The 16,044-nt window shown below is 41.2% G+C and overlaps 1 protein-coding gene across 8 annotated transcripts in view; it reads left to right on the top strand.

Moving 5' to 3' along the window:
- Positions 1-16,044, top strand: part of CACNA1D (calcium voltage-gated channel subunit alpha1 D) — a 350,522-nt gene that overhangs the window by 223,522 nt on the left and 110,956 nt on the right. For 5 of the 8 annotated variants that reach the window (XM_074199178.1, XM_074199183.1, XM_074199179.1 and 2 more), the window contains 6 exons: positions 4,251-4,365; positions 5,323-5,392; positions 6,042-6,108; positions 7,260-7,404; positions 10,837-10,966; positions 14,118-14,177. In XM_074199178.1, coding sequence (XP_074055279.1) covers positions 4,251-4,365; positions 5,323-5,392; positions 6,042-6,108; positions 7,260-7,404; positions 10,837-10,966; positions 14,118-14,177 — 587 coding nt within the window. The remainder of the gene's footprint in view (positions 1-4,250; positions 4,366-5,322; positions 5,393-6,041; positions 6,109-7,259; positions 7,405-10,836; positions 10,967-14,117; positions 14,178-16,044) is intronic. The other 3 variants (XM_074199185.1, XM_074199184.1, XM_074199181.1) reach the window with 2 other exon arrangements.

Genomic DNA, 16,044 nt, shown 5'->3' with positions numbered 1-16,044 from the left:
TTGACTGTTTCAAATAGTCTATCATTCTCTTTATTCTAAAACCAACCCCTTCCTTGAGTTCTACCATTTTGAAATTTGATGAAGAGCTATATATTTCCTTTCTTCTTAACCATAATGACCTTTAAATTTAACCCAATCTCAGCCTTCGTATTTCCTGGCTGAAGTCAGTATTAATAAGGACTATTCTTCCAAGGAATGTCCTCCATTTTCTGGGTCATTTTAGTTGCCTTCCTCTACATTACTTCCATAACAAGTGGCCAGAATTGTAAACAGTTCCCAGGTATACATATTCCCTATTTTGTTCAAGGATAGTTTACTGTTTTTGACATCTCTCTTGATGGTGCCTAGCCTTTTGTTTTAAAAAACAGCTTTAAAGTGCTAATGTGATATATTGGACAAGGATCATCCACAGTGCTTCTCCAGATCTCTTCCTGGGTTGTAGCTGACAGCTTAAGGCCCATCATCCATTAAGTAGATTTGGGGTGATTTTCTTCTAAATGTATTACTGTATACTGAACCATGCTCATAGGATAGCTTGAAAGTGTCAACCATGGGCTTTTGTCCTCTAGATTGTTCATAAAAATGCAATAAAAATTAGTCCCAATATTGATTGCTCATGGTTATGACTTTTCCATCTAAAGAAAAATCTAAGTGAGATTGCTATCCAGGACAAAATATTATTCTCAATCCCATCCCAATATTTCAGATAAACTTTTGTGTGAAGCCATACAAAAGACTTTTTCAAAATCAAAATAAATATTAAAAATATGATTCACTTACTCAAGAAACTATAGTAGGAATAATAGGTTCTTTTTATGTTGCAGTTTATGGCTTATAAAATACTCTTCCCTAGCAGCAGATTACTGAGGTCAGTACTGAGTGTGCCCATTTTATCCAAGGAGGTATTGAGAATTCAAGTAACTTGTTCACGATGAAAGGCCAGTTAATGAGAGAACTGGGATCTGAACCCAGCTCCTATTTCAAAACATTTCTTCCACCCCATCATGCATGCTTGAAAAATGATTGCAACAAATTCAACCAATATATGTAAAGCAATTTACTAGACCCCAAGAGTCTCAGGGAAAAATGACATTATCCAGGCCCTATAGAACTGGCCTTCTTCTGGGAATAAGGAAATGAGTGTTTTGATATCTGCTTAGAAAAGTTTAGAGTAAGTGAGGAAATGATGAAGATGAAGAAGTGATCAGGCAAGAACCTTGAGATTTGTGGAGGAGAGGTGAAGGAAGATTTCCTGGAGGAGGTGGCACCCAAGTTGAATCTTGGGAAGAAAAAAGAAAAGGGAGAGGTGGAGGTGTGGATGGAGCTCCTTGGAAAATTGGGGCATGCTCCAGAGGAACACAGAAAGGCAACCCTGTGGGTGATCCTGTAGATTCCACCAAATCCAGATGGAAGTTTCTACTCTTGGACTCTTGTCTGAAGCTCTTCTTCTGTGAGATTCATTTTTTTTAGGTTTTTGCAAGGCAAATGGGGTTAAGTGGCTTGCCCAAGACCACACAGCTAGGTAATTATTAAGTGTCTGAGACCGCATTTGAACCCAGGTACTCCTGACTCCAAGGCCGGTGCTTTATCCACTACACCACCTAGCTGCCCCTGTACGATTCATTTTTGAAGAGGTGCAGTGACATCAGAGGGTGATGTCTTGACTTGGCTCAAGAATTGGATGAAGTGAGATAGTTGTCAGAGTCATGGCTTCACTCTGCCTCCCAGAGTCATTGAAGTCCAGTGGCAGGAAAAAAGTCAAGGCAATGGTCTGTGATGCAATGGATGACATATAGCAGTTTCTTTGAAAAAGAAGCCAGCTTGTATATTTTACTGATTCATACTGATATGCATCTAGACTCAGAATTAGAAAATGTTCTGCCATAATAATGGAACAAATGATGTCCCACCAACAAGCATTTATGTAATATCTTTCTCTAGTCTCAGAAAATCAAACTGGGATCTACTAATATAGCTATGCATATGTAGCATATGTAGCTGTCAAATGTGGTATAGGAACAGTCTGTGTAATATAATAGTGATCAGTCAATCAACCAACATTTCAATGAGTTGTCTACTTTGTTTCAGGTGTGAGAAACCAGATCTACAAAGACAAAAAAAGTTAAATAACCCTTACCCTTAAAGACCTTGCACTCTAAGGAGAGATGACATTGTACAAATACCTCTTCCAGACTTTCATTGCCTGTTCCCAGTCTACCTTTCCTACCTTATTTGTACATTCCTTCCCATCTTGCAAAATGGGTTACAGTCAAACTTAATGGATTCCATCTCCCTCTCCATGTTTTTGCCTTGGGTATCTCCCATGCCTTCCACTCCTTCCCAACCTCCACATTAGAGAATAGATGGAGAAGACTAAGAGGAAGATTAGAAGGGAAGCATTTGAGAATGTCCTCTGGAGTCTCTTCCCAGGAGAGGCCCATCTGCTTATTCTAAAGAGGCTACCAGTGCTCAAAATAGTAGAAACCCTCATTTTAAAATGGCCTTCAGGGGCAGCTAGGTGGAGCAGTGGATAGAGCACTGGCCCTGGAGTCAGGAGGACCTGAGTTCAAATTTGACTTCAGACACTTAATAATTACCTGTGTGATTTAACCCCATTGCCTTGCAAAAAATAAAATAAGATGGCCTTCAATGCCAGTTTGAGTTTTTCAAGAAAAAAGTCATCTTGTTTCTTTATGTAAGGCTATTGAAAAGAAGGAAAATGGAGAAGTGGTGCTAATTTGGTGATCTTTGTTCACTAGATTTGACCAATGTAACTCTTGACTTGTCCTGAAAATCACTTGTAACTCCACAGGAGAAAACTTGGACACGCTACAAATGACTTTCAGAAGAGTGCCCCAGCTTGCTCCCTTGTAGTTTCCAAAAAAGATTTATAGTTGTGAACAAGAGACGCAGCTCCTCCATTGAGTAAATGGCCTCCTGAGGTATTACTTGGAAAGGTGGTATTCATGTAGTTATCTAAAGCCTGACCATGTTTACTAAGCAGTCATGTTACTAAACTCACATTTTAGATGTGTGTATGATTTATATTTCATTACACACACACATATCCATTTATATATGTATTTTTATGTACACACATATTTCTGAAGGGACATTCTCAATTCTTGTATAACCTTTACATAGGAATTGTGACATAGATGAGAGAAGGCCTAAGATTAGGAAGACCTGGCCTTAGGTTGTACATTTGTCAAACACTGGGAGTCCCTTAGCCTCTTGGTTTCATAGCCCAAAACCCGAAGCTTTGGAGCATTTACCTATCTGCTATTGTTTAGGAAGTTGCTTCACTACTGAAGTCACAGATTCAGCTCCCCTCCCCCCAAAAAAGGTTATTGTATTTCCCCATGTATAAAATTTGGGGTTTAAAAATGTGGTTGTAGATTTTTTTTCCCCTTGCATTTCCCACTTTTTTGCACTTGTTGTCTTTGTGCTCATTGTTTCACATTTGATACCAGTAAATTTTTGCCATGTTCTGCCCAGAAATGATTTAGAAAAGATTTTTGTCCAGTGCTGAATTCAAGTTCCAAGTGATCCAGTTTGCCAAAGTGAATGGAAATCATGCTGCTGAATGTCAGGTCCTCCTCCAGCTGAGAAAACCATCCAAGACTGTCTATTGGAAGAAAAAACCTGACTGAAAATGCCCTGGCAGAAGAAGGTCATGAGAGGCAAGGCAGCCAAATAGCCTTAGTTTGAGAGGGAATTGAAGACATAGATGGAAGAGCAAAGGACCATTGGAATTCCTGTGGCCACCAAGATGAGTCAGCAGGAGACCAGAAGAATTGTTGATGAAAAAGAAGTGACTGATTTCAAAGGAAGACACAATGGGTGCTTCAGGTTCAGGAAAGAGAGGATCAAGTATGTGTCTAGACTTGCCCAAAAGATGCCTGGAAGCTATGAGCAGAAGGTCCTTGAAATTCACGACAAATAAAATTTGAGTTCAGTAATTTTATGTAATACATTTTTCTTCAAATTTCGGACCCCCAAATTTAGGTGTGTCTTATACATGGGAGCATTGGAAAATATAGTAATATCAGATTGACATTTTGGCTCTTTTTCTTTATCATTGTGGATTCTTTAACATTCCAAAGTCATGAGGTACCATTTTTAGTCATCAGATGTGACACCTGCCTAGGAGCAGAGCTGGTGTGCTTTAGCCACTGCTAATTTCTTCAATGGCTAGAATAGCGCAGAATTGTAAGAGTATGTTGTATCCTTAAAATGATTTGGATTAGATATTCTCTTGAATGTTTTCTTGGCCATTGCTGTGGACAATTTGGCTGATGCTGAAAGTCTGAATACTGCCCAGAAAGAAGAAGCAGAAGAAAAGGAAAGGAAGAAGACTGCCAGGTAAATTGAGTCAAGTTTAGAACTTTAGCTTTAGAGGGGAAGCAGCTGATTGGGGTGAATCTGACTAATGCCCCAATCTCTGTCTGCTTGTTTCCTCATCTGCCAAGAGTGGGTTAAGAATAAGTGACCTCCAAGGACTGATAATGATTCCTGACTGAAAGCTCAGGAGGTCTGACCATCTGGCATAAGCCAAGGAAAACCCCAGTTATCCTGAAATGTTAGACCCCTGTGACTAATCTGGAGACTATAAAGCTTAAGCCATGGGAAAACCCCAGTTACCTTGAAGTGATAAATTGCTATCCCTGTTCTGGAGACCATCTAGCATAATTCCTGGGAAAACCTTAGTTACCCTGAAGTAATAGATTTTGTCACTGATTTGGAGACCTTCAGGCTTAAGCCATAGACTTCACCCCCTTCCCAGTTATCTTGAAGTGATAGACCCCTGTCACTGGTCTGGAGACTATCTAGCTTAACCCTAACCCAAGTTACACTGAAGTGATAGACCCTAGTAAGTGATCTGGAGATCATCAGGCTTACACCATGGAAAACCCTCCAATTTCCTTGAAGTGACAGACCCCTGTCACTGGCCCTGCAACAAAGTTCAAAGGGCATCTGTCTCAAATATCTGGCATAACTGGAAATCTGGACTAAGAAAACCAGTTCTTAAACTAAAGCCAAACATTTCAGTTCCATTACCTCCAAATTTTAGATTGAGATTTGAAATATTCTTGTAAATTGATGTAGCTTAGTTTTAATATAAAAAATGATGTGATAGGTGATATTTGTCTTTGGGATGGAAATTTCAATAAAATCTCTTAATGAATCTAGCATATAGAGAGTATATGAATTCTTGGATAGAGGAATGTTATTTTTTCATGGTCAGTGTTTCCAATTGAACTCTTTCTGTACATGTAGCAGCATGCTTTTTGACATTTGTTTGTGTTTTCTTCTCTGTAGAAAAGAGAGTCTGGAGAATAAAAAGAATGATAAGCCAGAAGTCAACCCAATGGCTAACAGTGATCACAAGGTGTTGTTCCAGAGTGTTCCTTTCTGTTCTATTATGAGGGACTGTGCTGTTGCTGGCCCACTGGGCCTCATTGTTTATATTTAATGGGCAAGATTGGTCATACCACCATTGCTGTGGTCCAAGTATCAAAATGCAGCAGAGCCTTGATAAGTCAGGGCATGCAGTTTCCCCCTACCAACTGTGGGGCTTCCATGGTGCTCAGAATTGAATGATGGGGCTAGGCATGGCCACTCTGAAGGGACTGTGGGAGGGATGGCCAGTCCAGTTCTATTGCATCATGGAGTCAGAGCCTCAGCAGCTTGAGGAAAAGGTGAGAACTAAGAAGAGATGGGCAGACCTAAATGGCTTCGGGCAGCAGCCACACTCAGTCATTTTAGGGAACTTTCTTTTTGTTTGGCTGCTGGAGGGAAAATTTAATCCCTCCCAGTTGAGTATAACTTGACAAGCCATAGCTTTTCCTCTTTTGTTCTCACCTGTCTTTTGTCATGAGTGCAGAGATTACTTGAAAGAATCCAAACTTTCTTGTCTTTATATTCTTAGGGAAGGCATTCCTTCTCACCCAGGTCAAATAGGACATGTGGTTATTCTGGGCTATGCATTCAGTGTGGAAGTGCTCCTCCTCATGCTAGATCTCCTTCCTTTGCTACAGGTTATAATAGATGATTACAGAGGAGAGGATGAAGACAAGGACCCCTACCCACCTTGTGATGTCCCAGGTATGGTGCTGACATCAGAGATGCACAGCTTTACTTTGTAGACCCTGAGGTTCAGGCTGATTCCTGAGGAAGCATTCAGATTTACTGTGGATATGTCATGTTATTTCATCTAGACAGTGTGATGCTATGTGCGTCAATCCCCTTAGGGACTGGTTAACTTTTTGTCCTGGCTCAGATCAGCCATATAGCAAATGACCAGAAATGGTGAACAATTCTTGTTGGGAAGTCCCCAGCACACGTGCCCCTTGATGTGGATGGCCAAAACACAGTCTGGATTTGACCACAGGACTTTACTTTTGGGAAGGAAGCTAGGTCTTTATCAGTCACTGAGAGCAGTGGGGGAAGAAGCATCACTTGAGATTCTGACTCCTTTCCTATATTTTCTATTAGAATGCCTTCCAGACTGGCCAGGAAAGGAGGGGTTTTTTTAGTTTTCTTTTGTAATTAGACTTGCCCCCAAGTGGGAAAGAGAAACTTTTGTTCAGTCAAGTGATTTGATCTCCTGACTTCAGATTCTTTGAATGATATATTTTTATCATAGGGGTCCTATTTTCACCATTGCAGGACTGGATTGGGCCTACTTGAGCTGCTGTGGCAAAAATGGGTGGCAACTGGTAATCAGCCTTCTAGGGGGGGAAAATGTCTCCCTGGAGCTCATGCAGCACCTGGCCTTCCTAACAGTGGGGGGGGGGGGGGGCACCAGAGAATGACTTCCCTCCTTTTGTGGAAATGGCCTTTCAGGATCCAAGCATTTTCTTCATTCCACATGGAATTCCTATCAGGGACATTGGGAGGAGGGGTATTGAGATCCTTGGGATTTCCACCATTGACTTTCGTTGTAGCAGAGTTTCTCTCTCTTCAATTTCTCATGGGAAAACAAAGCCACTGGTGATGGGCAGACTTGGGGTGGCTGCTATCATGTTCTAGAAAGAGATGCTGAAATATTTTCAAGGGATCTCATTTTCATATCTAAATATTCCCCTTTTCCTTCATAGCTGAGAAAATATTCATGATGTAGAGTGAGGGTGAATATAAGGGTTTGGGTGTATAAAATGGACATGGGTTTTAAGTTTCAGATTTATTTTTGTTATTTATTTTGATTGAAAATATAATCTTTTATTTCATGCCTATAAAGACATTTTTATTCAAAGTAGGGGAAGAGGAAGAGGAAGAAGAAGATGAACCAGAGGTCCCAGCTGGTCCCCGCCCTCGCAGAATCTCAGAGTTAAATATGAAGGAGAAGATCATTCCCATTCCTGAAGGAAGCGCTTTCTTCATTTTTAGCAAAACAAATCCGTAAATATACCTTCTTTGGTGTCTTCATTTCATAGCTTTACTTCTAAGTCAGTTTTGGAAGTTAGATCAAAGTTGCAGGAGGTAGTAGCTCCTTCTATGAGGTTGCTGGGATGACAGGCAGAGGATCTGCTCTCAGGCAAATCACTTAACCTTTTGTACCTTGGTTTCATCATCTGTCAAAGAGCCTCTGCTTAGTCTTTTAAAACAAGATCCTTTTCTGCCCTCAGCAAGCACTACCTGACTTGGGGTTCCTCCTAAATGATTCTTGGTGATTTTCACTCCCCCCATCTCAGCCTTTCCAGCTGGCTTCACCACCAGCCAGTGTGGCGGTGGGTCATGCGCTTTGACCTTGGGTGGGTCACTCTGTCTGCCTCAGTCTCCACAGCCTCCTCCCAGATGAGATAATATTTGTGATGTATTTAGCAAAGGATCTGATCCCTAAGCCTCTTCCCTCCTCTGCCCATGTCAGTGCCTTCCCCTCTGAGATGATCTGTCTTGCACATAGCTACTCTTTGGTGGTGGGAACCATGTTGGCAACTCTTCTTGAACCACCAGAGTGCCCAGCATCCAATAGGTACTTAAATTCTTGTTGAGCGACTGAATGGCTAAAGGGACAGGATTAGATGACTTCAAAGGCCCCTTTTGACTTTTAATCACTGCTCTTGGGTCCATCCCCTGTCCCCTCTTTCCCCTTGGTCATCTCCTTGCCTTTCATCCAATATGGTGCCAATATTCAAACCTACAATGACAGGATTTACAGGATCCCTGTAAGGGTAGAGAAGGGATCACTGGGCTTTACTTGCCTTTGCCCCAACTTTTCTTGAGAAGATCTGGTCCATGAGCATCATCCCAGAGTGTGGCAGCTTTCTCTGGAAAAGTAGAATTTCTCTGAAATGAGGCTGTTCCTAGGGCAGCCCATCTAGAAACTGGGCTGGGCTTCTATAACAACCCCTGAGAATTTTGGGAGTTTGGTTTATTTTCAATTAGTAGTATTTTATTTTTTCCCAATTTCAAATAAATATGGTTTTCAACATTCATTTTTGCAAGATTTTGAATTTCATATTTTCCCTTCTTCCCTTCCTCCCCAAGGTAGCAAGTAATCTAATATAGGTTATACATATATAATCACATTAGACTATTTTCACATCAGTCATGTTATGAAAGAGGTATCAGAACAAAAGAGGAAAAAAACAGGAGAAAGAAAAAATGAAAAACAAATCTTAAAAAGTGAAAATAGTATACTTTGATCTGCAATCAGATTCCATAATCCTTTCTGTCTGTGTGGTTGGTATCTTCCATCAAAAGTCTCTTAGATCAAATCCAACCTCAGACACTTAATAATTACCAAGCTGTGTGACCTTGGGCAAGCCACTTAGCCTTTGCCTTGCAAAAAAACTAAAAAGTCTCTTAGAATTGTCTTTGATCATGGCTTTGCTGAGAAGAGCTAAGACCGTCAAAGTGGATCATCTTTTTTTTTTTTTTTTTAGTTTTTGCAAGGCAAATGGGGTTAAGTGACTTGCCCAAGGCCACACAGCTAGGTAATTATTAAATGTCTGAGGCCAGATTTGAACTCAGGTACTCCTGACTCCAAGGCCAGTGCTTTATCCACTATGCCACCTAGCCGCCCCAACACCACCTAGCCGCCCCTAAAGTGGATCATCTTACATGTTGCTGTTACCATGCACAGTGTTCTCCTGGTTCTGGTCACTCCACTCTGTGTCAGTTCATGTAGGTCTTTGTGAAGTCTGCCTGACCATCATTCTTATGGAGCACTAGTGTTGAGCACACATTCTTATACCACAACTTGTGCAGCCATTCCCAATTGATGGGCATCCCCTCAATTGCTGATTCTTTGCTTTGTGTTGGAGGGAAGAATCTCTGGAACATTCTCTTTCTCAGCCTCTGGTGACTGAAGCTTGGAGATGAGGCAAGGTTGTTCAGGGATGCTCTCCACACCCCTGAGTGCCATTCTCTTTGAAGAGCCCCTTCTCAGGTGATCCTATGCCTTCTATGATGGAGGGAAGGTTGGATTTCCAAGTGAGATTCTCGGGTTAATCATCTAGGCCACAAACTCAAAGCCTTATCAACAGTGTCTGGCTATGGCTTACCAGCTCAGGAGACACATTTGCAGCTTCCAAGAGGATGAATACCTTCCAACTTGGAGAGGACAGTAATAGTTGTTTTATGTGTACTTGGTCATTTCTGGCCTAACTTACAAAAGGCCAGTAAACTGACTCTGCCAGTCAAGCAACAAGCATTGATTCAGCACCGGCTGTGTACCAAGCACTGTATTAAGCCCTGGAGATACAAAGAAAGACAAAAGCTAGCCCCTTTGTACAAGGAGCGCACAGCTAATGGGGAAGACAATAAGCAAACCACTGGACAAACAAGATCTAGACTGGATAAGTCAGAAGTGTCCAATGGAGTGGAGGTACTGGCATGAAAGGGAATTAGGCAAGGTTTCTCTTAAAAGATGGGCTTATAGTTTGGACTTAAAGGAAGTCTGGGAAGTCACTAGTTAGAGCACAGTAAGGAGAGGGTTCCAGACCTGGGTGACCCCAGAGAGAGTGGCCAGAGCTGAGAAATGGAATAACCCAAAAGGTTGAATGTATGGGAGAGTAAGGTACATGATGACTGGAAAGGGAGGGAGAGCCTCGACTTGAAACACCAAGCAGAGACTTTTGTATTTAATCCTGGAAGTGATAAGGAGCTACTGGATTTTGATTTGGGGAAAAGGGGAGTGATATAGCCAGACTGGAGCTTTAGAAAAATCACTTGGGTGGCTGGAGAATGGATTGGAGGCAGGCAAACCCCCAGCAGCTCTTACAGTAGCCCAGATCTGAAGTCTTAAGGGTAAACAGAGTCAAAGGAGAGAAGAGGATGTATTCCAGAAATATTGGCACCAGATTGGATATGAAGGCTGAGAGATAGTGAGAAGTTCAGCTTGAGTCCTCTAATGTGAGCATCAGGAACTGAGGGAAGATGGTGGTGCCCTCCAGAGCCTTAGGAAAGTTTTTTTGGGGATGATAATGGGTTCTGTTCTGTACATGGTAAAAAGTGTCTATAGGACATCTTATTTTGGTGACCCCTTTTTACCATGGATTTTTCTGGAACAGGCATCCAGAATTCAATCATCTCCATACTCTGAGAAGACACCCACATAGAATATCTGTGTCAAGTCAAACCCCATCCCCCCAAAATCACATGAAAAGCAAAATCACTCTTAGTTGTGGCAAGCTGTGGTTGACATAAGTAAATTTCAATGAGGTACAGGACTGGGGATTGTATTTCTCCCCTTTAAAAATGAGAACAATAGCTTATTTACCCCTCATAGAGAACTGTCTAGAAATTCCTTAACCCTTCTGACCCATAAATGACATCTCGGACCTCTTGATATGGCATTGGAAATGATTGTTGTGTTTTCTTCCTCAGGATTCGAGTGGGCTGTCACAGACTTATCAATCACCACATCTTTACCAACCTCATCCTCGTCTTCATCATGCTCAGCAGTGCTTCCCTTGCCGCTGAAGACCCCATCCGAAGTCACTCCTTTCGGAATATCGTAAGCCAGCAAATTTCTGGACTAAGGCTCAGCTTCTAGTATGGTGCCCTTTCCTCATTTTTCCACACTGTGTGGGCTTGTTTCAATGTAGGGACACTAAAACTCTCTGTATTAAACTTTTTTGGGCACACTTTTGACAAAGAAGAATTAAAATATATTTGAGATTTATAATTTTGTTTAAATACATTCTTTATGCTGATTGGAATAACCAGTTTTGCTATTATTATGTAGAGCTCAAAGGGAAAACCTGAATCCCTGGTTTGATTTTCCTAAATGATTAGGTTATTTTGGAAAAGATTTTGTACCTTAAACTGTTTATATTTAATCTTGTGCCATATTACCTGAGTTGGGAGAGCTGACACAAATGTGCCATCAAATTTGCCTGTTCTAAACTTCTAGAAAATTGTTTTTTCAATCTGACAAGTATTGTTTTCTCGAATCATGTATTATTTAGGTTCTCTGCTTTCTCTTTGTCTCTCCATTCTCGATTTGCCTTTTGGTGACTCTTCTTTAAGGCTTGTAGACAGTGGAGGAGGAAAGCTTGTTTTAGCTCAGGGTGTTCTGTACCAGGAAGTCTTGTTGTAGGTTGCACAGTGAGCTCTAGTGTTGCTCTGCTCTGCAGGTCTCTGAGCTCTGGGGGCCACCACTGACATGGGCAGCCAGTTGGCTCTACTAGGAAATGAGGCCCTTTCTGCCGCTGGTCCTTCCCAAGGGAATGGAGCCCCTGGGGTTTCTGGTTCACCACACATTGGGAAATAACTTTGTACTAGAACTCAGTCCTTCCCTGATTGATCCTTCTTTAGATTTTAGTTGAACCAAGATTTTGAAAAAACACACACATACACACATACATACACACACACGCATGCATGCATGCACATACACCCACACACGCATACCTCTTCGTGTTAAAGAGAGGTGTGTGAATAAAATCTATTTTCTAACTTCTCAGCCTTCCTCCTCCTACCTTGCACTCAGCACCCTGCCACCAGGATTCTGTTTGACTTTCTGGTTTCCTGAAAATAGATTCCTATGTTGGTCATAGTATTATGGGCTCCTCATCACTCTGCCCTGATTGACACCTCTTTCAAGTCATCCGATTCTTGGAGATTTAGAGGCTTCATATCAGTGTTGCCTCTGAGTCCACAATCAAGAATACTGTGACCAAGTGACATTTTTCTGACTATCCCAACAATATTAGTTTTGAAATTTGGAATATTATCCAGTTTATCAGGCTCATAGAACTGCTGTGAGGGAGATAAAAAGCATTTTAAAACCCCCAAAATATTGTTTATTGTTGTTGATGTTAAAGATCATGACCTCTGGGCTCTAGCCTGATTAAACTTTATCATTTGGAAGAATTATAGCATATAGAAAAGATTCTGTTGAGCATTATTTATTAATACAAATCATATAAACAATTAAATAAGTGACCTCAGTGTGCACCTCTGGTATGGACAAAAAAGTGTTGTATTTGCCAGACTCACCAGGCTCTCTCCAGCCTTTTTTGGGGGGAGTGGGGGCAGTGGAAAGCTTGACCTGCTGTCAGGCCCTGCAGACCAGAACCTTCCTCTCTGGTAGCCCTGGCTGCTGACATTGCTGGGTTCTACAGGTCTAAACACTCCTGTGAATGTACATGGTAAAAAAAATTGTGAAGTATCTCAGGGAGTGAAAAGATAGAAAATGGAGTATAAACTGCAACTCAATCCCGTAACACTAGGAGTCCTCACCCTTTTGGGTCCCTTTCTCTTGGCTGTCCTCATTTTTCCTGAGCTGATCATTGCCCTAATACAAGCATGAAATAAGGAATCATGGGGAGAGACATTCAGGTACACTTAAAAGTTACTTCTGTGGCCTGACCCATAAGGAAACTTGTTTAAGATTTTAATCAGCATCAATAACCTGACTTAGAGAAAAAACAAACTTTTTCCCACCCTCTATGGTCAATTCTTCCTATTGGATATCTTGTTTTAAACATTTTTTGGCTTCATTTTAGCATAAATAGCAAGGAGCTTCTAAGGGTTAGATCATACTATTACCCTCCCCCGACCCCTGCCTCCACATGTACAAACAAGTTTCAACATTCACTTCTGAAACCTTGAGTTCCAAATTCTCTCGCTTCCTCCCATCCCACCCCCCTCACTGAGAAAGTAAGTTACTTGTTATAGGTCAAAATGTAGAGTTGTTGATCATAAAAATTGTTTTAAAATTTAACATGGCCTTGTGCTGCAAAGTGGTGTAGTGGAAGAAACATCAGACTGGCAAACCAGAAGACTTAGTTTCTCATCACAACAGATTTGCCCTGAGACTTTTGGCAAGTCATTTCACTTCTCAGTTACAGTTCTGTCATGTTGTGAAATTAAAGAATGTGATCGTTAATCCCCTTGTAGCCCTGAGATTTTTCTGGGATTTGTGGACCGAGAAATTGGTACAGTGCCCCGTGGGCAAATAAGAAATATTTAAATTCTTGGGTATTTGAAAATTTTCTCATCTTGTGGGTCGTTGGATGCAGGAGTTTTCTTAGTTTCTAAAAGGTTTCCATATCTTATTACAAGAGTAGAGGAATGATCACTGTCAGAAGAGATAAATGGGGTTTCTCATTCCTTGCTTCCATTGTAGTCCCTGGAGGAGCAGGAAATAGAGACAAGGGCTGCCAGCTGTCAGCCAATAGATGTGACTGCATCATGGCTCTCTCTTGCTAATGGCACAGCCTAGACCATGTAATTCATTGTTTCTCTCATTTGCTACCACTGTCAGAGAACAGGTTAAGGAGTAGGGTAGTTATTCCAGGGAGACCTTATAGCCCCAGCCCATTTGTAGATTCACTTGTTGTGGGAGCCTTCCTGGAGTTAGTGCCAGTCATTCTTTAGTTTGCTTTGCTCTAGTCCACTGAATCCAGTTAGGCCTGGAGCACCATGTTCCAGTCTCCAAGATACTTAGAAGAGATAGCTAGGGAAGAGTCTTGTGTCCATGAGCATGTTCACCCTTGTGGTCCTAAGACTAATGGGCATTTGTTAGCTTTGGAGTCTCATTGATGATCACCCCATCTGGGCCTGGGTGGTGTGTGAGGGAGAGCTACATGGGGTGTCTGTTGACTCTTGGTCTGATTCTGGCCTATGTTCCTCACTCTGCTGCCTGTTGTACCTTGCAGATACTGGGTTACTTTGACTATGCTTTCACAGCCATCTTTACTGTCGAAATCCTGTTAAAGGTAATGGCGTTTTCATCGATCCTTGCATGTACCATAGCAGCTTTCGCAATAATAGTTTCAATTTTGTGCTTGCTTTCCAGATGCTAGGTTATGCAGATTATGTCTTCACTGGTACTTTTGCATTTGAGATCGTTTTGAAGGTAACAGGTTGACCCAGCCGTGTGTTTAGAGGACACTTATTCCTGGGTGTCACCTGCCCAGGCAGGACGCTTGAAGTGTTTTGTTTTGTTTGGGGTTTTGTTTTTGTCTTCTCTGCTCAAGCTAATTTTTTTTTTTAGTTCCAGGACATATTCTGTAACAATTCTATTTGTTTTTGTTTTATTTTTTTATTGGAATTTTAAATGCATGTAGGAGCTACTTTGCTTTATGATTTTAATGAGATCATTAATTTTGCTCCTTTAAAAAATTATCCTGTGTCAGTTGCTGATATCTAATTCACTGTGTGTGAGTTTTCTCTACCCTGCTCTGATACGTAAAGGAAAACATCCTCTTTTATGGAGAGAGCATTTCATTTCTTATTTCTCGTGCTGCATTATATTTCAGAGACCTAAAATAGTAAACTGCTATTTTCTTGCAACAGGATTTGCAAGATAACTTGGGTTTATTGATGTGTTCATATATTTTGCATCTGTTTTAAATATGGCTTCAGTTAAAAAAGCACCAAGAAGTAAACATACATAAGACAACTTAAATGTCTGGCCTTTGCATGACTGACAAGTTGGCATTGCCCCGGGGAGTTTGTGTCCTTCCTGTGAGGGATGCCCTCCAGGGAGTGCCCACAAAGATTCCTTTGGACCTCTTGGGGAAAACTGGGAGCCCTTCTTGACCCACTGCACAGCGGGCAGCTCCTCCTTAAGCTTAGGGCAATGTGCTACTGGGAGCTGGTTTGAAATGTGCTTGATGTCTCCTTCTGGCCCCAGCCAATGCAGGCTTTCCACAAGATGTTGAGCTCAGGCAAGTGGCCCCTGGGTGCTGGCATCTTCCTTCTCCCTAGGAGAATCAGGAAACAAATTGTGTAATTCTGAGTTTTGACCAGATCATGCTTTCTAAAGTCATTTGGGTCTCTTTTGTGTGTATCCCTTTAAAAGTATATTGTGCATTTGTATGAATCATATCTAGAACTTGGGCTGTTTCCAAGATGATTTGTGAAATAGAAGTTGAATTTGATTCTGTGCCATGGTGTGCTGGCCAGGAGAGAAGGATTGAACAAGTTTTAAAAGCAACGATTTGTGAACCCAAGTACAGGCGATTAATCCTTGTTAGTGCCCTTGATTTGACATTTATAAAGAGCGCTCCTCTTGAGAAATGGCATTTTGTCTGTTTTGTTGTCCTATTTCCACCAAAATATGAAGGTACCAGATGTCAGTACCTCTGAGAGACTAATAAATAATTATAAGGTCTCCATGACGGTCTACAGTCATTCCTCCTTACCCCCATTTATTTTTGATAAGCTAATGAGCCCAATGACATCTTTCTCCAAAGACATGGCAGGTCCTGAAGATCATCATTCAGAGTGACAGTGGTGGTTATATATAGTTGGAGATGAAGATGTAAAATGGAAGAGTGAGCCCAATCCAAATTTTACTCTGGAAATTGTTTTTAAAATAGACATTGAGTTTAATTTCTTTCTCTCATAATTTGCCTCTTTATCCTCAGCATTGAAGACTGAAAAATTTCAATTAATCTATTTTGTCTATTTTACAAATTTTTTGGTTATAATGAAAACACAGTTACTTTGTCCTCATTTGACCAGGTTATTTTAAAACAACCATAGTTTGTCAGTTCCTTCACAATTACTTGAAAGGTAGATGTCTATACCTGGTTTCTGACTGTAAAGTGAAATAGAGCAAGCAGGTGGTTTACCCTG

Source organism: Macrotis lagotis, chromosome 8, assembly GCF_037893015.1.
Source record: "Macrotis lagotis isolate mMagLag1 chromosome 8, bilby.v1.9.chrom.fasta, whole genome shotgun sequence".
In the NCBI taxonomy this organism is placed as follows: Eukaryota; Metazoa; Chordata; class Mammalia; order Peramelemorphia; family Peramelidae; genus Macrotis; species Macrotis lagotis.
The sequence above is the reverse complement of the archived record's forward strand: the minus strand, read 5'-3'. Positions and strand labels throughout refer to the sequence as shown.